Source organism: Atractosteus spatula, chromosome 27 (assembly GCF_055471065.1).
Source record: "Atractosteus spatula isolate fAtrSpa1 chromosome 27, fAtrSpa1.hap1, whole genome shotgun sequence".
In the NCBI taxonomy this organism is placed as follows: domain Eukaryota; kingdom Metazoa; phylum Chordata; class Actinopteri; order Semionotiformes; family Lepisosteidae; genus Atractosteus; species Atractosteus spatula.
In genome coordinates this window covers 7,401,854-7,425,418 of record NC_142732.1, presented here as the reverse complement: position 1 = coordinate 7,425,418, position 23,565 = coordinate 7,401,854, and the positions used below count along the sequence as shown (strand labels likewise).

Here is a 23,565-nt window from a genome sequence, read left to right as displayed (position 1 = left end):
AGCAGGGGCTGGTAAGCCGTTTCAGCTGGCACTCATTGGAGCAATTACAGGCACTGTGGGTGAGGCCACACAATTCGGTGTGCTCCAATAGGTCTTAAGTACTCAGCAGCCAGGTGAGTTTTAGAGAGGGCACAACTTCACTCTCCTGGCAATCCACAGCCTACAGGAGACATCCTAAGTGGAATGCCAGTCCATCATAAGGCACATTCAGATACAAAGGGACAATTTAGAGACATTGATCAAGCCAGCATGCCAGCATGTCTTTGGAAGGGGGCAGATCCCTGGAAAAAAACACGTTTCAATGTGTGGGGGCAGGAGGAGAACTGCAAAATCCTTACTGAAGGATCCCCAGTTCAAAATCAAACCCAGAATCCAAGAGCCGCGAGGCCACAGCACTGACCACCACGCCATCTGCTCTGCCTTCCTGATAAAACTCAAATTCAGTCAATGGTGTCACCAATTTCAAGTTTCTGCACTGGATTGCACAGGGTACTGGGCGTGTCCTCTGGGCTGTCACAGTACCTGGATGGACGCCGATGCCACCTGGCCAGCCTGGTCAAAGTCCAGTGAGACGATCTGCGAGAAGCGGCTGGCGTTGCTGTTCATGGTGGTGGCACTGTTCCCAAAGGCTTCCAGGATGGTGTAGACAGCCTGCCACTTCTCCGCTGGAAAGGCATCGGACATTAGCGAGACATATTTTGTGCAGCAAGGAAGACGGACCTCTCTTTAGCATGGCGCACTTCCCACTGTGATCAGTGAGGAAGAAGTTACAAGCTAATGATGCATGATAAATATCAAACTTTAGGGGCATCTTTTAATTTGCAAGCCTCTTTTGGCTGCGAGATCTGCAACGGTGTAGTCCAGGCCCTGTGGAAGGGCATCAGCAGATGTACCTCTGCTGAGACTGCAAGGAAGTCTATGATGCAGCTGTGCAAATCTAATGCAGTTTGGAGTTCCTCTGTGAGAGTTTTTTGTACTTGATGATAGAGAGCCATTCAGTGTGCAGAGGTGCAGATTTTGGTGAGTGTAGCTCCTGCAAAACCTGGACAGGTGAAGCAAGGCTACACACATCAGACCAGTGCTATACAGCACAAGTGCACATACTGAAAACCAGGGAGGGGGCTGGTGCAGTTCTGAATTGACTTAGTGATTAAAAAAAAGTTCACACATACTTCAATTCAGCGCTCAAAACCTACACAAGATTTTCAGTTTTTGTTTCGGTTACAATTTTTATTAATTTGAGCAAATAATGCATATGTCTGCACTATATGTCATCTTCTAAATATTGTGTGTCTGAAAGGTATTTTTCTGTACGCCTTATTTACACTGTACATGTTTATGAAAACTAGACACAGGAAACAGGAATAAACCCCATTTCCCAGAAACAGGTCATTCTTCACAGTCATGTTATTTTTATTACTTCTTCTTCCAGTTTCACACCTCGGTGTTTAGTGCTAATCATCACAGACAGACCACTGACAGAGCTGTTTAGGTTTCACTACCTCAGCGCTCACGCCCACAGTCAGCTGTTTCCTTTGCAAACACAGATAACAACACATCACTTAACGGCACAGTTGATCACTGCCGCCAATTTCATTAGCAAATTAAAAGTTAAAAACTACTGAAACACTTTGATAAGCACAGCTAATTATCTGAGCACTCCTCTGCAAGTCATTACCAGCCACTCATTCATCACTGCTCTTCAATGACAGAAGCACCAGATCGATGAGCTGGTACTATTACCGGCTTCTCCCCACCCCCTTGGAAAGCTGCATCGCCACAGCGATGACTATGATTGCTAAATGTACAGAAATCAAACACAGCTCTGCGTGTGGCGATCAGTCAGACAGCTGAGTCCTGATTCGAACAGCTAGGAGCACACAGCTCCGGTCTGTAAGGAACTGGCTCAATCTGTGAAGGAGGAAGGGCTGGTGTGCAGTAAAAAACGCAGTGACCCTGCCACGCTGGAGGAAGAGAGCACAGAGCAGCAGGGGCCAGAGAAATGTTTCCTTCACACCTGAGGACGGGGGTTAAAATCATACAGGTGACCAGCAAGAAGGAGGTCATTCAGCCCCTGCCGTAACCAAGCTCAGCTAAACAAGCCATTACGCAAACACAGATCAGAAACTGTAACAAGAACATCCAGATGTGCTTTTATATGTTGCCCTCCATTATTTATAGGTTGCCCAAACTTTATTAATATGACTTTATTTGGCAGATGTTTTTTTTTTCCAAGCACCTTAAAGAGGCTACAGCTACCAATGTTTTTTTACTCGAACAGTTCAACTACTAATTTAACGGACTGGGTTTCCTGGAGCCATCTGGGTGAAGCCCCTGACCTGCCAGGGATCTGAACCCACGGCCGCCTGGTCAAGATCCCAGAGCCCCCAACCACTGGCGCCACATGCCGAAGCACCAGCATGATCTGTCACGTTCCCGTCAGGAACAGCATGACCTCGCGCTCCCACACAACGATGTCGAGATCAGATTTGAACTTCTGCTTACTAAGTGAATAATGCAAAGAGTGCAAACGTAGCACGGTGGGCCAGCAACCTCATGCTGGCCTGGCAGTGCCTGCAGTGGGTCGTGCCTGTGGGCACGGGCACGTGTCTGGGCGGCTGCCCTCACCGGAGAAGGTCTTGCCCGTGCTGCCGGCGATGGAGACCAGGTACTGCACCAGGTGCTGGCAGTTGGTGGTCTTCCCGCTGCCGCTCTTGCCCAGCAGCACGACGGACTGGTCCTGCCGGGTGGTCAGCAGGTTGCGGTAGGCAGCCTGGGCCACGGCGTAGATGTGCGGGGCGGAGTCCTCCCTCCGGCAGCCCTTGAACATGTGCATGACCTGTCGGCGGGGCAGGAAAGGAGAGAAGGTAAGGCGCAGGCCGCTTTGTAAAGCGCTTTGAGTGGAGCGTCCAGAAAAGCGCTGTATCAGGGTAAGGAATTCTTATAATTGTAGGCTGGGTAATGAATGAGGCCACTAGCAGCGAACCGGCTGGCAGACAGTGGAGCAGGCAGTACCTTCTCAGAGTACATGGAGGGTGCGCTGATGGGGTTGATGACCACCAGGCTGGGCCCAGCGTGGGTGTGGATGAGGTTGCCGCCATAGCGCTGGCGCAGGGAGTGCATGACGCTGGACTCGTTGAGGTAGAGCAGAGCAGCCAGGTCCTCCACTCTGTCATACGCAGGGGGGTTCGCCTGTTTGAGAAAGCAGAGGGCGAAGGTTAGCAACCACCATGCGGGGGTGGAAAGGGTCAAAGCCACCTGACTGTTCCTTAACGCCCAGGCGGTATCGACTCTTAAACTCACACTGCCTGGCGTTTCAAAAGATCTTGTGTTATCAAAGCAGGGGGCCAGGAAATATCAAACAAGAGGAAAACCAGAAACTTTACATCCATGGAGAGAATCACAGAGTTTATTAATAAGATTCTTAAATTATTCATTTCAGTTTGTCAAGCTGCCAAGCAGAAACTCGCGAGATTCTGAAGTCCCCACTAGGTCATATCACACCAGCTCTCACAGCCCTCAAATAGGCTGGACTGGAGTATTTTTCTTCCCCCATTGACACCAACACTGAAGAACACTGTTCACTAATCAACGCCTTCCCTGAAAAATCAGTGAGCATTTCTGCAGGCCAGTCAGCTGAGCCCAGCCAAGGGGCCAAGCAGGAGACAGGAGTTGTATTCTATTCACCAGTCCTACAAGACATGGTCTTCCTGCTTCCAATAAGTCATGTGAATCTCCAAAAGTCACAGAATAAATTCAAAGAGGCGTACTGACCATTCAGCTGCGTGTCTGAGGAAAAGAAACAGCGGAAGAATGCCAGCAAGATGAGGGAGCCAAATTGGGCAATCCCACAGAAAAGCCTCCTCACAGCACTGCCCTGCAATTTCACCACCTTCCCTAGAGGGACTTTGTAACCTGTTTGTTTTCTACACCTCAGAGCTTAGTGAATCTGGAGATCTGTCATGACCACCACACAGCTGTGTGTCAGACAGCTCTGATGATGTGACATCATCGCGTTTAATTTCATTTCGGAAATGACCTTCTCCACGTCATCCTCGTCCACATCCAGTACTGTCCCATCATGTTCCAGTTTAATCTTCACTTTTCCTTCCGGAAGACTGCCCTCCTCCGTCTTCAACAGCGTCGCTAAAAGAAGAGAACGAGGCAGTTACACAGGTACACAGGTGGCAATCGGTTAATAACTGTGTCTAGTCTCCAGCTGTTTGGCCTTGCAGCTCTTTGTATTCTTCTGGAATAATTTGAAATTTCCTGCACACCATTTTCTTTGTAAACATTTAATGGAAGATCAGACTGCTGCAGACCAGCAGGGCCAAACTGCACCAACACCCCACCTCCTGTGCCCCCCTTTTTGAATAAACCCAGGTTTCCCCCATGAAGAGCAGGCGCTCTGGGAGAACTTGACTTGGCCAGTCAGTGGAAGAAGGCAAGGCAGCTGCAGTGAGACGGCAGTCTGTGCTGCACCGCAGTGCTATTAATTACCCAGGGAGAATCCATCCTTGTGTACCAGCCACACTTTCTCTGTGCCATACCAGGCCTGCTCCGCCACAATCTGCTCCTCCGTCTTCACCTGCAGGAACAGAGACGAGGGTCCGTCATGAGAGAAGAGGGCAAGAGCATCCTGACACCCAGCACACGCCCAGGGATAAACGTGGGAGGAGGAATGAAAACTAATTTCCTACTGTCCAAACCCTGAGCCTCTCCTCTAGTCTTCTTCACCTTAACCTAAGACAGCAGGACTCTTTAGTGCCCTTTTTACTTAAAGATACCTGCACACACCAGCAATTTTGCAGAAGTTACTTCCATTCTTTTTATAATTCATTTCCATTCCATTTTCCATTGTTGCAAATAAATGAAATGCAAACAAGTGAAAGTGGTAATTGCTTCAATTAGCTAATCACAAGCTGGCAATGTAAAACTGTTGTTTACGAACATGTTAACAATGGCAAAGCTTTCATTGGCCAGTGGTTAGGATTAGGATACACAGGAAAAGACAAGGCACGATATTTGTAATTAATGCATCTCCTTTTACTGGACACCTATTCCAAGTTTCCATTCCTCTCCAGAAGTCACCCCCTGCCCTACACTGGAAATCCCATCTCTCTCCTTCCGTATTTAGAAGAATTGTGGGAAAGAGTCTGGGCTGCTGTTAAGACTGAAACAATACTGAACCGCAACAGAAAGACACTCTCTCAGGCTCCTGCCATTACAATTAAATTGCTAAGACTACAAAAATGGAATTAGGGGAAACATTTGCTGTCTGGGAAGTTAAAAGCGGTAATTGATGCTACTTTAAAGAATCATAGCACTTACACAGCGGGCAGTTTGGCCACTGTGTAAGTAGTTGTGATTCTGAGGTAAGTGTGGATTATGTAGTGGGTTTTCATCTTCATTTTTATCTTGTTGGAGAGGACCGGAGCAGGTGTGGTTGAAACCTGTTATTACAGGCAAGACCTGAATGAGAGTCTCTTGCCACAGGTAAAAGTCATCATGCTGCATTTCTGCACCTTCCCTTGCAGTCTCTTCCAATGACTTTTTGCCTGAGAGCTACTTTTAAGACCTCCCTGGTACGGAAGAGCAGGTCCACAATGAGGACACTGTGCTGCCTTGCAAGCTGACACTGGGGTAAGCCCCCCCATCGAGGGCACAGGAAGAGGGCAGTCGGCCATAAAACAAGGTCATGCCAACTTATTCACTACAACATACACAGCTCACGTCAATAAAACAGCCACTCATGGCAGACGGGCAACTTTAAAACAAAAAACGCATACACCAGCTCCTCTGGTCCTGTGCATATTCAAACACATCTTTGCCAGAGGTCAGGGATAAGGAATTTCAGTCCTTGAGGGCCAAACTCTTTCAGGTTTTACAGGTATTTTTCGACTGGCAAATGATTAAGAGAGCAAAGAAAACGGACAATCTGACTTTTCAGCCACATAATTCGTTCAATGAAGTGATTCAGATTAGCTTTGGAATAAAACCCAGTACCCTGGCAGCCCTCAAGGACCACACGTGCTCATTTGCGAGTGGCGTAACAAGCTTTTAAATAATATTAACTATAGCGATTCTGAAAAACAGGTTTGACATGCAACCATGAGTGAGGTCTGGTTAGAAATACACTGCAAACCACGAAACACTCTCGGAGCGCACTTGCCTCACAGAACCACACAAAAACAGCAAACACCAAACAGTGTAGAATACTTAAGAAAATTCTTGTCGCTGCTGCATTTGTAATCGAAAACTTGCAAAATTGTAAAATTACATTGTGTGGGTTTTTTTTAACAAAAGCATTTACCACTTTTTTAAAACACAAAGTACGCTTCAGAAATATGACGTATCATCTTGCTTGCCAGTCTGTGCAGCTCTTTTTTTTGTTTTGGTGATTTTAGTAGTATTCTACTCATTGATGGGTTTGGGGGATGGGAGCAACAGCCACACACAGAACTCGGGGGACGAGGAGAGCCGGGGTCAGGGGTCAGGGGTCACAGGGTCAGGCGCGAGCGGGGAGCTGGGGCAGGCTCGAGATGGGAAGCTCGGCTCGCTCACGGTCAACGCGAGGCAGAGGCACACCTTGGGCTCGGCGGCAGCAGCAGCAAGGGCAGCATGAAGGACAGTAGCAGGGTCCTCATCTACCTTACCCTGGTGGAAAGCAGGCGAGGAGGCAAAGCAAGAGTTAAAAGATTAACCACGGGCTTTCAGTCAGGCATCAGGCACTCTAACTGCCCTGCACAGGCTCAGAGGCCAGACCGCAGCCCAGCCTTTCTCATACTGCAGCACAGGCTCCGACGCTACAGACCACTTCCATGGTGAGTGACATCCACTAAACAGATTTCACTAACAAAGAAAGGGTTAAATGGCTTGTTTACATGGGATGTCTATTCATCTATGTTAAGGACTTCATATTGAACAATACAATCTCGTGAAGTGTTTAAAGATCACTGGAAATACAGTACAATAGCCTGCTTTTTGTTCATTATTTTCCCACCGATGTGGTGGAAAACTGGGACTCAAGGCTGAGGCCCGATACAAGTGGGAACTGTACCACCCAAGAAGAGCCCTAACACCCCGCCGCATGGCTGTCGTGAGGGCAGGGCTGTGCAGCCTTAAAGAGCTCACCTGGAAATGAAGTTTCTGTGTTAATCCACTCAATGTCAGGACCTCCTCTGAGAGGCTCCCTAAGGGCACCAGGAAAGCTAAGCAAAGGAGTTCCTGTGTCATCCAGAGACACCCGATATTTTACTACGTTACAAATTAGATGGGTATCTTTTACAAGCAGATGCATTATTGCAAGTCATAAGGAGGGGCGTCATCAGGGAGGTGATCCGAGAGCTTGTGTGATGGTCTGAGCGGGTTATGTGGGTGTGGTGTGATGGACAATGAGATGGCACACGTAGAGACAGGAGGCCTGGAGAAAGTCATTAGGCAGCAGCCTGGGCATTCGCACCTGACGCACACAAATCACAGTCCAGTGCTGACACTACTCCCAGGGGTCCCACACACTCCTCTGTATCGCACACACACTGCTTTAGCATCACATACTTTTTCCAAAGGGGAATCATCTGCCCCATCATGAAGGCAGAGGGATGCCAGAATAATACGCATTAGTAGGGTCTGTCATTAGCTAACCATTTTGTGACGTGATTAACATGTCAGTAATATATATAGTATAGTACCTGCTACGAAGCACACCTGAATGAAAACACATTTCTTTAGGTTTATTTAAAATAGCGTAAGATCTTTTTTAAAAAAAAATACAGATTAAAAAAAGCCTTAATGATGTGTTATTCATATCAAGCCCTTCAAACACAAGCCTAGCAGAAGATAAAGTTTATAAAGTGAAGGGAGAGCCAACACATAGGGAACGGCTGAACAGGAAAAGACTGGATTATAGTTTTAAAAAGAGTTAAAGGATCAATAGGTTAATCACTGGATTGGAGGATTATACAAGTACATAACAGGAGAACACAAGAGTGTCTTGCTGTGGGTGCATTTGTCAGTGAGTGTACAACAGATGGAAAAAGTAGACATGATGGGTTAAAGAAAGTTGGTGCTAGAAAAATAACTTTTTTCTAGCACCAAGAGGTGTGCAGTTGGGATTTATAGAGTAAAGTATGGCTAGAGCTGCCTGTCTACAGCCTGGGAAGTCTAAAAAAAGGCTCTTCCTGAGATGGGTAAAATCAACAGGCAGTTCTCCACACATAAATCCAGAAGAGTTTCAGTGTTGATTAATGAAGTGTAAAGAAGTGTCAGTCTGGCACAGGTTAGTCTGGAGAAATGTGCATTTGGAAGAGGTCAGTCTGGAGATGTGTCAGTCTTGGACTGGTCAATGTGGGAGAGGGGTTAGTCTGGTACTGGTCAGCATGGGAGAGGGGTCAGTCTGGGAAAGGATAGGTTAACAGGTGGGACTGGTCAGTGTGGGAGAGGGGTCAGTCTGGGACTGGTCAGCGTGGTAGAGGGGTCAGTCTGGGAAAGGATAGGTTAACAGGTGGGACTGGTCAGTGTGGGAGAGGGGTCAGTCTGGGACTGGTCAGTGTGGGAAAGGATAGGTTAACAGGTGGGACTGGTCAGCGTGGGAGAGGGGTCGGTCTGGGACTGGTCAGTGTGGAAGGGCAAGTAAAGACAGGGGGAAGTTTGGGAGAGGAGAGTTACACAGGTAGATCTCAAGACAGGTGGGCCCGACACAGGCAGAACTGGGGTGGGTTAGTCCAGGAAAGCAGGCTTACACTCCAGCACGACACACGAGCGCACACTCCGGACAGGCCGCAGGCGTGGGCCGCAGGGAGCCGGCTGGCTTGGGGGCCGAGGTCCCGAGAGGGGTACAGTACCTGAGAGAGGACAGGGGCCACGGGCTCCAGCTAGCACACACAGCCACAGGGACAGCAGCAGCCAAGAAGCAATGAAGAGAGAGAAGGAGAGATGAGAAACAGAAATGCATGAAAGAGGAAAAAAAGGGAAACAGGTACACAACACGTACTTGTGCAAATGGGAGGTGGGGATTTCGCACTTGCAGTGCATCTGTTGTAAAAGAAATCAATCTGAACCAAAACCTGAACCGTCTGTACAAGCTTGTAACAAACAGTGTGACACCCGCAACAAAAACCGTGCATTTTCCTTCACGGGCCGGGAGTGTAAGCACAAAGATTAAAAACAGGTGTGCTGAAAATAAAACGCAGAAAAGAGGCAAAGTTAACAAAAATCACTGCCATTAATTCTGCAATATGTTTGTCCTAATTATTTACAGTTAAAGGGGACATCTTTAAAACTGCTGATTCAGTACAAAGTACAGCCCAATTAAATATTGTACATGGAGGTAAAATGCATATTGCTGTATTTCTAGGAGAAATACAATTAGCAGGCAGCATCGTTTCCAGGTCTTCTTTCTGTAATGCAGGCCTGGTCTAGCAAACATTTTGTGGGGTGCAACACCTCCTACAGGATACTATCGCAAATGCAGCTGAGTGAGCCTCTTTGTCACAGAGGTATTATTTCTTTGCTGACAGGCCTGCAATGAGGTAGGTAACTGCAAAGGGCAAAGCACCCAGCTGTGAGTGACTCCCAGAGAAACGCATTTAAACACTGATTGGATTTCTCATCACCTTGAGCTCTGCATGCCCAGGAACAAGAAATAAAAGGCTGGAACAGAGGATAAAAAGACTAACTGAACAGACTGAAACGGAATTTCGGTGTGTGCCCTTATGAAGGTTTACCTTGTAAGTTTACCATGGCATATTCTACCCTCTCTACATCTACAATAACATACCCTGCTTTCAATATTCTTTCCAATGGTTTTATCATCCTGGATTTGCATTGCTAGATTAAAATGGTACATCGATTTAGCACTGTAAAACACATGCCTAGGGGTGGTCAGATGTACTAACAGACAATGGAACCATTGTAAAACTAAGTACAAATGGAACCAAGGCAGTATTGTAAAACGCAGTGCAAAGCCATTTTAAAAGTTCACGTTTGTCATGGTAAACCTTAATAGAGGTGTGCACCGAGGAAGGAGAAATTGAAGGTTAGTCATGCCTTACACTATACAGTAACACTGCATTGCAGAGATGGTCATTGGCGTCAGTGGAGTTCAAAAGATACAACATTCCTGTTTGTCAGATACATGAGTGAGAACAGTCAGGGAAGAAAAACAGAATGAGGTTAATGAGTTACGAATGAGGAAGCAGGAAAGGATTAATGTCTGAGTGAGCGTCCCAGCAGTGAGAGAGAATCAGTGTTAATCGCAGGGGCAGCACGGACGCCATGCTGACATCTGTACAACTCTGAGCAGCAGAGCAGCAGAGCAGCAGAGCTCTACACCCCACCTGGAGAGAAACAGCGAAAAGCCCCCCAACACACACACACTGCTCCTTTGTACCAACTACTGCAGTGTGCAGATCAGGAACTACTGTGTGCCCTCTCATTCAACAGCAGACACCTCAGTAGTGAGGCAGTGTAACTCCCAGAGCATCTGGAAAACACTGCTGCATCACAAAAAAAGTGGTGTAGGAGGTTCCAGTAAGTTTATATCTTTACTGAAATCTCAAGAATCTTTTATCCTTGGAGGTTACAACACATGGGGCACGCCGATGTCACACTGAAGTGGTTAGTGTAGGAATCGTGTGACTTCAGAGCCAGCAGGAGTGTGGCAGGGACAGGCAGAGAGGAGGAAAGAGAGAGAAGGGCATTACAGACGCGGTGAAGATCCTCTCCAGCCGCTTCTGAGCCTCTTCAGCAGGAGTCAGTGGGGTGGCCTAGAGGGGTCAGATCATTAAGACACTGAGTACTCACAACTCTACAGTCGCACAGCTCTGTCTGCTATGTGCCTGCTTCTGGCCCAGACTGGGCACTAGGCTGCTCACTCACAACCAGACTGAACAGTCTCTCTGGCTCTGAACACTAGCTAATTATGTAAAGGTCCATTCCGCGCTGAAAGATAAAAAAAGCACAAAAACACAATGTTTCAGGTGTGGAAACTGCTGCAAGTGACATCTGAAAAGGGCTCCACAGCCAAAACATTGTGTTTCTCTTCTTTTCTTTATCTTTGTGCACGGAGTGAACTCTTACCTGCTTCTTTGCAGCCTACGCATGCTGATGCAGCTCCCTGCTCAAGTAGAAAATATGTACTCATTCAAGCACTGTGTGGTCAGAGGTGCAAAATCTGCAGAATTTATGCCGTCGGAAAGAAACTGCTACACTCACCCATGGCCCAAAAATCAGATGGTTGACAAGCACACTTATTTTTATAAATCTAAAAAAAAATGTACTTTCCCGTCGCTTTGGTGTCAGCTACCCTACTCCCCACACGCACCTGCTCTGCCACGGGAGGGCGGCGCTGACCCAGGGAGTCCGAAAAGGTTGTTTTCCCAGCTGGGGCCGCAGGTACCCGAGACACCGCCTTCTCCTTTAAACAGGCCACAGACCACAGGATGGACACAGAGACACAGCAGAGAGCTCTCTCAGGACTCGAGCACTTCACTAGGGACAGACACCCCCAACTGCAGTGCGGAGACGATCCCAAGGCTGGGCTTTGTCTCCCTGAATCGTGTTGCAAATGACCTCTCAATTACTTGATTTACCAAGTCACTTGCTTCACTGCAAATCTGGAATTGCTCCAAGTACACAAAGTTAGTCCCAGTACAGCCCCTTCAAGCAGTAGAAAGCTGTACCTTAACGAAATCACCACCATGAACAATTAATCTCCTTCAGAACACATGTATTGTTAACATGTCCATGCCCAGGGTTAAATTAAACCACAACACAACAGAAAAACAGCCATCAGACTTTCCTCATACTACAGCAAAACCCCTCTCTTCTTCAAATAAACCAGACCCTTAAGTCCTATTTAAAGCAGGGGTTTAGCATGCTGTACACTCCTGATTAGAGAGAAAAATAGTTTACACAGTCTGCTTTGCCTGACATTCTCCCTGCTTCGTGCACCATGATCAGAGTCACACTGACAGAAACTGAGCTCTTTTCATTATTCATTCAAGACGTATTATAGATGTTGTTATTGGCTTCAGTGAGCTCCTGGGGACTCTGGAGTACAGCCCTGTTTGAGAATGACAGTGCTTTTATATTGCACTGTTTCACCACAATAAGCAAAGCTTTACTGCCCACAATGCAGCAGGCCTGGATTGACGGGACCAGGCCTTACAGAACTAAAAATAAAAAACAGTGGCATGAGGGGGAATGGGCAGTGAATCCCACTGCATTAAGACCGGGAACAGTACAGTACGTGAAATGACTTCATCCCCCCCAGCGCAACCCCAGCTGTCATAACGCAGCAAAGGAAATTAATTCTGAGCAGCAAGCACGCCGCTGGAGATGGGGGAGTGTGCAACAATGCTCCACGTGTTTTGAAACGAAAGAAATACATAAATACGATCATTATAATAAAGAGATTTCCCACAGCCAAATTACTTTCAGGAAGTTGCATTTATCAGGGAAATACTTGAAAATATAAACAGATGGATCTGCAGTTTATATACTTGCAAGAACTGAACATGAATCAACACCACGTGACCGTGTGAGCGCACTGACTGCCGACCTAGTGACACCACTCTGCATGCACAGAAGACCGCACTTCTCTGCCTTCCACACAACTACGAAGGGTTAGAAACAATAACAAGCCATGCGATACCCTAAAGAAGGATAAAGGTGAATCTGAAAATGCTGCAAGAAATCTAACCCATGCGTTACTTAGGTGATCATTGGTTGAATCCAAACACCAAGCTGTGACTGTGAATTCCAACCCATGCACATGGCCACCCCAGTGTCCACCACACTCTGTACCTCCGGTCTCTGCGGCGCTGGCTGGGGCACAGGAGGGGGGGAGGCGGAGGTGGAGGCGGGGGGAGGAGGGGAGGTGGCAGGCGGGGGGGAGGCAGGGCTGTCTTTGTCTGCAGAGGGAACTGCGGTCCGGTCTTCGACTTTCTCAACTGGGGCCTTGGCCTTCTCCTCCTCGGGATTCCGCACGTCCCCCTCCTCCTCCTCCTCCTTCTCCGGGGGCTCCTCTTTGCGCTCGGGGGCGCGGAAACGGGGTCGGTGTTCCTTGGTCCTGGCCCGGCCCATCAGGCTGGCGAGACCGGCGGAGAGGTCGTCCTTCGTCGGCTCCTTCTTGATGGCGTCGTGCTTGAAGGTGAAGAACGGGGGGGCCTTACCCGGTCTGCCCGCACCGCTCTGGGGGGTCCTCGGCGTCTCCGGAGCCGGGGCCGGCTTGCCGGCCGGGCCTGCTGGACCGCTCCCCGTCTGCGGGGCCGGGGGAGACTCTCTCTGTGCCCCCTCCTCCTCCCTGGGCACCACCCTCCTCACCACCCGCTTCACCACCTTCACCACCTTCTTCCGGATCGGCCCCTGGTCCTCGGCCAGGTCCTGCCGGCTGCCGGACAGGGGGCCGTTGAGCGACCCATTGGCTTTGCTGTCTCCATTTACCTCGCGTTCCGGGCTCTTTGGGGAGGGGGCCGGCTCCGGGCTTTTGAATCGTTCGGGAATCTTGGGGGGTTCGGGGCTCCTGAATGGGGAGTTCCTTGGGGGTTCAGGGCTTTTCAAAGACACTCTGGTCACGAGAGGCTCGGGGCTTCTCTCAGGCTCCCTCTGGGGTGCCTGTTCCGGCAACTCGGGTCGGAACGGACCTTTTTTCGGTTCTGGGCTCTTGGCGGCTCTCGTTCGGTCGCTCATAGCGCTGCCGGTGTCGTCGGACTGCACACAGGGGACGGATCATTACCACCGCAACAGAGGAAAGACAAAGTCAACACCAGGAAATGGTCCCAACAGCCATGGCCAAAACAAGACTTGAGACGAAAAAGAGGAGCTTAGTCATGTATTCCTACGCAGGGGGTTTTAAAATTCTGTCCTGCCACAGTCGCCCCTCAATTAAGGAAACTGACTGCAAAATGACATACTGTAGGCTGATGCTCACCTCTCTCAGGAGGATTCTCTGTTAATGCGTTGAGCAGAAATACAAAAAAAAGTGAATAAAATAAGATAAGATGGCATATTCTCCCCTGAGATGCAGAAATGTTACCACCATTGCTACAAGCCAGTAAACATCGCCTGCAAAATTTGAGAGCTCCTCTTCGCTGTACTGTAACACACCAAGATTATCTTTAACAAGCACAATTACTGAGGAAACTCCCGTTTCTCTACAGCTACACTGATCCATGCATTATTAACCAGTAAGACATAATTACCATAATTACTTCTGCAGTCAGTTGGAGTACGGGTGTGAATCACAGGAAATACTACAGAAAGGTTAGTGTCTGAGCACTCAATAAAGAGGTTCCTGTCTGGTATAGCAAGCTAAGTCTGGTTCACAGGTCACAGATTTCTAGAGACTTTGGCTTATCATCTTTTTGGGAACTTTTTCTCAAGTGAAATCCAAGACACTGCAGGCTCTGTGCTTTTTTTTTTACAAAAAGACTCTCACAGAGCTGATCAAGAAGTTGTCAGTGGTCTGACTATATCAAAGATAGGAAGAAGAGGGATCAAAGATCAATTTCCCTTCTGAGTGTGTCTCTGCAGCTCTTGTCTTCTGAAAAACTCCTTCCACCCTATATCAGCTCTGCCTTCAATTAAACTCTCATGCGTTAAAGTTTTACAATTTCCCTAGGAGTTGAATTGCTTTATCCACTACCAGGAAAAGCATTGCAAATGCTTATATGATCATTCTTACATAAATGCAAATACAATTTCATTTATTGAATGCTGGATTGCATTAAATAATATAAAAGGAAAACACACAAATTCCTTAGCACTTTCAGAACTCCACCGTAATCACTTCAATTAATAAGCTTATTGTGCTAGACCTCTCCAAATCACTTATCTATATGCATTTAACTGAGGTGAATCACTGTATCTGGCATTTAACACAAGGCATGATTCAATGCAAGCAATTTAAACTTAAAAAATTAAATGATTTAAATATAAAGTAACCTTTGCATGACCATGTATTTTTCTAACACAGCTCTGCACGCTGAAACAAGAGGTGCCTTGGGAAACAGAATACTGAACTGCCACCCATCATCTTTACTGTAACATACTGCACTGCAGCAACATCCCGTTTCAACACTGTCATGCCACACGTGCAACGCACTTGCTGTCCTCATGAAGAGCTTGACCTTTAAAAAATAATAGCAGCATAAATGCTACTCTCTATATGCTACCTGCTGGCTGATCCTCTTTTCCTGGCTGAAGTCAGCACCGTCAATAGCACAGACAACCTTCGGAGCTGTAAGATGACTGCAAAGAACTGTGTTTAAGACCTTAAGGAACTGCAACCTCCAAGACTCAAGTTTGTGCTACAGAATAAAAAGAGACATGCTTCTTATTTAAACATCTGGCCTTTCTTGCACTGCGACTGAGCTTAATATGACCGCTCCACAGAGGATCAGTGACCCCTTTACTGGTGATAATGTTCCATTATACTGTTTCTTCTTTCCAACAGACCTCCATATCCTCCTCGATGTAGGAGTGCCTTCAGGGGTGCCTTCCTCACTCTGCCCTGGTAACTCCACTATGCGCAGCTGGTGCAGGACACAGAAGTCGTCTGCACTGCAGGGCCCTGATTCTCAGCTCTCAGCACTGCAGACCCACTGAAGAGCTGCTCTGAAACTGAGCATTAAAGACACACAACATCCTTTTTTGCCCAGGCATCCAAAAGGACTCTTTAGTGCTCTGAAACCTCCTTGGCCTTCTCAGTCTCTATACTGTGCAACGACAACTATTACTCTTCTTCCCCCTACCATACTTACAACATAGGCGATTACTAAACAAGTGCATCTAACACACTCATGAAATACTAAGCACAGTACATTAGCAGCATATCAAATTGCACTCAGCAGTAATGACTGCTCTCACACTCAAAGCACGCTACTGGAAAATGGGTGCATCTCTCACAGTTTTGAGAGGTCATGCAACTAATCAGTTGTCTGACCTCCTGGAATTCTGTGCCATCCCATTAAGTGTTTCAACAAATATTCCCTTTCCTCACTCTGCCAATTTCTTTCAGGGTCATCGCTATAGGTGAGGATGGCTACAGCAGTGTTTACTGCATCTTGATTTTTTTTCATCAGCAATCTGTTACATATTATAAAGTCCTGATTTAAAGCATTACTGCAACGATTTGACCGAATAAAGGAATACAACTTGTTGTCTCTATAATCTGTACCTTTCAGACATTATAGCACGGAAAACTAAGAAAGAGCTTCTCACCTGATAACCTTATCAAATTACAGAAACCTTTCAAAACAGAGAACCACAGTCTAACAGTGAGCATTAACACACAGTTTTACCCATAATCCACATCCCAGGTCTCCCAAATCCCTCTTATACAAAGGGACCTCAGTGCATATTTTTTTAGTTACACAGAGATTAATAATAATTTATTCATTGAAACAAAAAGAGCGAGTCTCTGGAAACCTTTTCCAGCAGAATGTCAAACACTTGTATCAGATTAAGGGCAATTTGTCAGGGCTTAGCGTCTATGTCCGCATCAAAGGAGAATATTGGAATGCAAAATCTGGAGGGCTGGTTTTGTTTGCTAGAGTTTCTGTTCACTGCATAAGTACCGCGTTGAATCTAAAAACAGGGATTTATCTGATCCCTGGCTTCCTTTACACTTCGATTGAAATATCTTAAAAACCCGCCATTCATAGTCTTCAGAGTGTAGGTTGATTTCCACTCACAGACGAAGGAAATAAACTGATTGCTGCAATTACAACTGCACCACGTTCGCAGCAATTATAAGCAACAAACCACAAAATGCTTCCAGGTTTTTACAGCATAATTAAAAAGTATAGCTATCTGTGATATTCCCATCAATTTTAAATAGAATAAAATGTAATTTAGTCCATTCAGCCGCCTCTTTGATATTCTTTGCTTTTGTTAATTTCTATTGCCTAACTCAAGAATGTCAATAGCCGAGCAGGATACATAATTCACACAGCATCTTTCAGGCTTTACATTTCAACTGAAAATTGACAAAAGCTTGTGATGAAGTACTGCCAGCGCTGTATATATATAAAAAGAGACACGTTTTTGCTTTTCAGCTTTATCCTAAGTGCTGTTGCAGTGTTGCAGCTGCAGGGCTCTTGGCCTTATTAGACAGAGCGAGCAATGTCAAAGACATGAAACTACACTGTGCTCTCATGAAACCTGTGACCTGTTCTCCCAGACTCCTCGTTGCTCTGGAGGACATTAGTAAATTTGGGTTGCGACACACACACTCCTGACACTTACGCTGTCTTTCGTATTCTTGGGAATGATCTTGTCCTCGTCCTTAACCTAAAGGTGCAGCATGAGCCAAGAAAAGTAGGTCAGCCCCAAAAAGCAAAGCCATACACAGTATGAATTATTCTTATATCACACTGAAGTGCTACCGAGAACGGCACCTTACGGTCCTGTCTTGAAATCACCATGTCTATTTAAGAACAGGAAATTCTCTATATCTGCAACACAGTGTGTGATAGTGCAGACGGCTCCGCTCAGCCTTTCAGTTTCACTAAAGACTCTTTCACTAAAGCGTTCAAGTATGTGGTGTGTTTCTCGATCACACTGCACACCTGTACCACTATTGACTGATAGACTCGGTTACCGACTCCATCTTGTTTTTAACTACAGCTTCCAAGCTGCCATAACACAGCTCAACAAGTGCAGCGAAGTGCGATATGACATCATCAGACAAAGATAAGGTCATGAGTGAGCAACAGCAGCCTGCCTGCAGTCTTTTCCAATAATAGCAAAAAAAACGAGGAAGAAAATTATTCCATAGCGATTCGCGAGTAGGTCTTCAAGACGCTCTAAAATGCACTCCCCATTTTTGGGTCAGAAATTTCGATAGCCCAGCATGGACTTCCAGTATCTCCTACTCCATTCTAAATCCGTGATTTTAAATTGTGTTAAAATCATCTCCTCTCCTTGTAAACATCTTTCCCTTCTTACTATAATGCACTGTAATGAGAAGCTACTTCTAACGGTGCTATATAAAATACATTTTATTATTAATAAGATAAGCCAAAGTAATGCAGTGACTACATTACTAGTGAACAGGCAGGATATCTTAGCTCAGCTCGCGTTGGCTCTCGAGATGGTAGTGAAGTCACGGGACTGAGCGATGAGAAAAGCTCAGGCAGAAAGGAGGGCTGACGCTGCTGTAAGGATTGCACCCCAGGCAGGAAGCCTGCTCTGACTCACAGAGAGGGTTTAAGGTACTGACAGCATCTCCCTATTCTGCATAGTAACATTTGCATCTTAGATAACAGCACCAGGAGCATGAGCAAGAATACACAGTGCTACTTTCTTACTGTTTAAGCAATTGTATAGTACATTATAGTGGTAAAAAAAAAAATCAGTGGACCACAGAATCACAAACAACAGCAAAACATGTAAACATTACTAAAAGCTGTCACCTGGCCGTTATAAAAAACTCCTTATGAACAAGCGGATGACTGAAATCTACAGCTGAGCTTCCTGAATTGCAATCAGAAGACGGCACAGATCAGATCTTTTCGGCTTATTACAGTTCCCAGGCTTCTGCCAACCCTCATCATTTCTCCTTTTGATTTCCTTCACTTTCAAGGCATCAGCAGAATAAATTCAGTACGATAAAATATCAGGACAAAAATTTTCATACACCACAAACATCAGCAGAGCACTCCCATGAGCAGCTATGCTCAGAAACATTGTTACTTGCAGGTACAAATAATTTTAGAAAGTTTATGAAACCTTCAACTGAGCATTTTAATTCAAATAAAGTGTGCAGCACCTAACTTACCAACTGTTTTTAACCTGCACACCCCACATTCTCAATCTCATTTGGGAGATGAATGTGCTCATCACCGAGAATAAGCTCATTTTGAATTTAGGACTGAAAAAAAGAGCCGGAATTCACTGAGCTGTTTTTTTAATTGTCATAATAGTTCCTAGAGCCAGAGTGTTTGTTAATACCACAAAGAATATTAAACAAGACTTCCCTTTTGCTCCCAGAATGCAAAGCGCGATGAGAATGCCATGTCTGTGGCACTGTGGTCATGAGCCGTACAGGATGGGGCAGGATGGACAGGGCAGGACAGGGGGCAGGGGAGATGAGTACTGGAGGATGAGGGTTTTTTTGTGGGGACAGTCGGCAGCGCTGAGGGTCAGAGGTCTTCACACTAGCGACCAGTACCAGCCGGGCTCTCGGACCATGCAGCACTCTGGAGACAGGATGGAATGGACAGCTCTAAGTACAGAGAAAAGTGGAAAGCAGGAGAGTCACAGAGCGTCAGAACAGAGCACACCTGATGGTGCACAGACCCACACAGCTGTCAAAAGGTTAAACAAGGATGACACCCCTTGATCTGATAGCGTCCAGGATGGCCTTCTGCACACTGACTGATTTGTTTTGAAAGGCACAGAAATTGAATTTTCTGCAAAACTGCACTTATTCCTTCATTGCAACATGTAGGTCAAATGGGAACAAATTCTCAATTACAGTGATGACCTGAAAACCCAGGCCATTTACACAGAGGGCATTTTATTAGAGCAGTCTGCACAATGTGCCACCTGGGATTTGAATTGGGATTGGGATTACCCTTCGGTCTGGAGTCCAGAGCCCCAACCATTCCTCCACACTGCTGCCAACTTACAAAGATCTGGTCTGAAACCTTTCTGGCATGAGGACCTATACAATATCAATAACTAGAAAATGTGCACAGCACATCCAAGGTTAATCTATAGGAGTAAAGCAATGCAATATTCAAAATGTGCAAATTTAAAATAATTTGGTAAAATACCTTTTAAACCAATGAGATTTCTCAACGTGCAGCTATACCACTCGCAGTGTCTGTCAGAATCTGTAGGGTAAGTGTGTTCTGAAGCTGCCACACAGTTTTTGCTGCTTTCCATTTTTGCCCAGATGAGAATGCAGTTGACAAGAGTCAGAAAACTGCAGCACAATACAACACAGCAGCAAATAAGACAACAGAGAAGAAGCAGCTTTATTCAGGAGCAAAGACTTGAGGTCCCAGAGCTGCAGCTCCACACACATCACAAGCACTGACACATAGGAAAGCATTCACAATGTGCGAACACAGTCATTTAGTAGTACCACAGCATACATTCAAAAACAGACAAAACTCTGGATTCAACAAATCAGGTTCTCATCTCATCTCTCTCTCTCTCTCTCCATGATGTGGAGAACTGGAGGGCGCTGTGACCAAGATTCCCTCAGCAAAGCTTCACAGCTGGCTCAGCACTGCCAGGTTAGGGTTGGGACTGATCAGCCAGGTCCTCATGCATTTAGGTGCGAGAGCGACCTGGGCCTATAGCAACATCAGAGAGAGGAGTCGCTCCTCCTGGCAGGTACTGTGGAGCTGTCAAATGAGGAATCGCCCTCAAGATGGGCACATCTCCATGCCTCATTCTTCCCCAGCCCCATAAGACTCTCTACCAGAGAGTCGAGTCTGAAAAAGCACTTGGGAAGTCTAGCTTGAGTGGACATATAATAAACGATCCCATGATAATGACAATCAACGTTCCAAACTGTGAAACAAAAAGAAGACAATGCACACACACACACACACACACACACACACACACTACACACTACACACTACACACTACACACTACACACTACACACTACACACTACACACTACACACTACACACAGCAGTGATGGATTAGACAGTTAAGATTGCAGTGAAATGGGCTGGAAGGTGCACAGCACCTGTAAAAATAACAGGCACTCCTGACAAAAGTGGGAGGAGCAGGTCTGGCTCCTCCCACTTCCTCTCTCTACTTCCTGTTGATGACCTCTTCTGAATAGCCAGGCATAGGCTACCAAACACAACACCATTATTACACAAATGGCCGAGAAGAGAAAATTAAAATCAAGGGTGAAGGCCTGCTAAACCACTTTATCACTTACTAAGTAACACTGTAATCAGATCCCAGATTTTTAGAATTGTAGGCGAAAGGAACAACAAAACACACACACAGGCTTAAAGCACAGAAGCATGGCTTCCAACTGTCTCTAACAGTAATACCGTTCAGGAAGGAATCCTATACAGTCACTCAAAAGGGAAGCAAAACAGGAAGAGATTCCACTTGACTCAGGCTACTGCAAACAAAAAGTGTGAAATGACACTGTCTGGGATTCTCACACCAAAGAGTGATGCTCTATGGCAAAACTGCCACCATGCAGGAGGAAGCTGAAGGAGAAAATAAAAACGTTCCATTGAAAACTGATCATCCACAGACGGCCTCTTTCAGCCCCCGTGGCCAACTTCATTAAAAGGCATAAATACAGAAGCACAAAGGGAGGCATCTCACGTTCAGCACTACCAAAGTGGATAGGAAATGTGTGCGACACACCCAAGCCTGTTTTCGTTTTGCTCCTGCTCATCTGGCTGCAAGCCAGCAGGCACCTACAGTCTTGAGCCACAACCCTCGCTCCCACCCAGAATGTATTGCAAACTGGTGTACAACCAAGCATAGTTTTGTAAAATGTACCAAAAAATCTCTGGAAGAAATGCAACACATTAACCATTCCACCTCAGGACTGTCCGACGGGCCACAGGCAGGCAAACTCCCTTATTTCAGATGCTGAGGCTGACACTTCACACCTCAGCCCAACCTAGTCGGATCAGCGCATTGCAGCGCCAGATATACTGCGTCTCGGGAGACCCGGAGACGGAGCCCATTCCACATCCTCAGCATGCCAGGGTAAAACAAGCCTAGAGTCAGAACTTTAAACACTAAACTGCATTTTCAGTTTAGGATATAAGAAGACATGTGCATCTTTCTCTCCAAATACAGGTTTTAATTTAATTTATTATAAATTACTCATTCTCCATTTCACCATCCACTGTTAAAAGAAAAGCTCGTCTGACAAAGTGGCTCCAGACGGTAACAGTTTCAAAGAGCTTGAGACATTCAAGTTGTCGTGGGCAGAGGAAAAGCAGTACAATACCTTAAGTTCTTTCCTGAGCTGTAATTAACATCTGCTTTTCAACTACTAAATAAGGGCTCTGATGTCCCTTTATCAGCATCACACCTCTTCATAATCTGAGGGTGTTCTGTTTGGCGCAAGATGAGGAAACCGCCTGGTTCAAGGGGCACAGCCCAGTTTCAGAACCGTGAATTCTGTTTTCAGAGTCTGTGGGGGGAAAAAAAATCTCATTCCCCAGAACGTCGGAGTAAGTCTCAAAGAACTGCAAAAAATATGGTGTTGCTTAATAACTTAAAAGAACACAGACTGAAAACCACCCCTTAAAATAAGCGCATGGCAGACCAGAAAAAAAGACAGTTACACAGACGGGGAAATCACAGAGACAGCTACATGCTATATAGCACTGGACAAAATGGCTAGCACCGCTGAACCCGTGAGGAGACGAGCCTGTCGCAACTTTTTCCCCCCCTCAACAGCAGCTACACTAAAAATAGTGGCAGCAGCAGCCCTGTGCAAAGGCAACCAGGGCCTAATCGAGACACCACACTTAGCCTACAGATTTCAAAACCAGACTCGCTGCCGGCCTGCACCTACAACCCGGCTCCTCCAGCCCTCGGACCCGGGAGAAGGCAGACCGGTGAGCCGGGTGACCTGGCGCTCGTCCCCCCCCCCCCCCACCCCCCCGGCTCTCTTACCACAAGAAGAGGCAGACGCGGTGCAGCGGATCCCCCCCAAGAAGAGCACAGAAAGTGGCAAAGGAGAAGTGCTACAGCGAGCCGACGGTGATGCAGGCTTCCGTCTGAAGAGCAGCGCAGTAATGTGATAGGTCAGGAGAGTGTTGATATTCCTGACGCTGCACCGGGACATGGGGGGGGGGGGGGTCGGGGGACAGCTGGTCTGATACCGGGATGACTAAAAATAGCCCCTCCTGGCCTCTCCACCTCCTCCACCCCAAGAATGCGGAGAGGCGGGTAGCGGCTGCTCCCCTCTCGGACACCAGTTGCTGTTTCCCTTCAGCTGCTGCTGGCTCTCAGCGCAGCGCACGCTGTCTGGGGGGGCAGAGCGCGCGCGCGCGTGTACGGTGTGTGCGCGCGGCTCCAGCTGCCCCCTGCCCCTGCGGGAGGAGGTGACTCTCCCCCAGACGGATCCGAGGCCGGTTGTAGCAGACGAAGACACAGACAAAAAATGTATATATATATAAATGCATCTCAAAACAAAGGCAAAGGGAGAGACGCCAACGCTGAGAGGAATTCCCAAGAGGTGAAGAGCAACAGCAGGGCGAGGAAATGACGGTGGTTTCTTCACAAGTTAACGGTCTTCCTGACCCCCGAGGAGGAAGGACGTTACACAGAGCTGCGGGCAAGTGTCTCACCCCCCCACCTTCCTTTTCATCCTTTTCGTTAAGGGACTGAGCGCAACTAACAAAGTCAATTATGCACCGCTGGAAAATGTGACCTGGCAAAAGCCGAGTTTACTTGGAAGAACACCTTTGGGGTCAATTTGTTTGGGCTGAGCAAGCAGAAAAACAACTTGAGAATTCCATCCACGCCAAGTGTCTGGCTAAGAAAAAATGCTAATAAATAGAAATCTGCATTAGGATGATCAGTGCTGTCATTCTTTATG

At 46.8% G+C, this 23,565-nt stretch overlaps 1 protein-coding gene across 15 annotated transcripts in view; it reads right to left on the bottom strand.

The window, feature by feature from the left end:
* myo18ab (myosin XVIIIA b) overlaps positions 1-23,565 on the bottom strand; it is a 272,470-nt gene that overhangs the window by 58,350 nt on the left and 190,555 nt on the right. For 5 of the 15 annotated variants that reach the window (XM_088907084.1, XM_088907085.1, XM_088907096.1 and 2 more), the window contains exons 1-13: positions 22,638-22,746; positions 18,986-19,231; positions 17,251-17,297; positions 12,808-13,713; positions 11,324-11,416; positions 10,704-10,766; positions 8,844-8,873; positions 6,565-6,657; positions 4,501-4,588; positions 4,040-4,146; positions 3,016-3,192; positions 2,629-2,839; positions 523-665 (exon numbers count right to left, since the gene is read on the bottom strand). In XM_088907084.1, the coding sequence (XP_088763210.1) occupies positions 523-665; positions 2,629-2,839; positions 3,016-3,192; positions 4,040-4,146; positions 4,501-4,588; positions 6,565-6,657; positions 8,844-8,873; positions 10,704-10,766; positions 11,324-11,416; positions 12,808-13,713; positions 17,251-17,297; positions 18,986-19,022 (1,995 nt within the window). In that variant the 5' untranslated portion in view covers positions 19,023-19,231; positions 22,638-22,746. Of the gene's footprint in view, positions 1-522; positions 666-2,628; positions 2,840-3,015; positions 3,193-4,039; positions 4,147-4,500; positions 4,589-6,564; positions 6,658-8,843; positions 8,874-10,703; positions 10,767-11,323; positions 11,417-12,807; positions 13,714-17,250; positions 17,298-18,985; positions 19,232-22,637; positions 22,747-23,565 lie in introns of those variants that run through there. The other 10 variants (XM_088907093.1, XM_088907098.1, XM_088907099.1 and 7 more) reach the window with 8 other exon arrangements.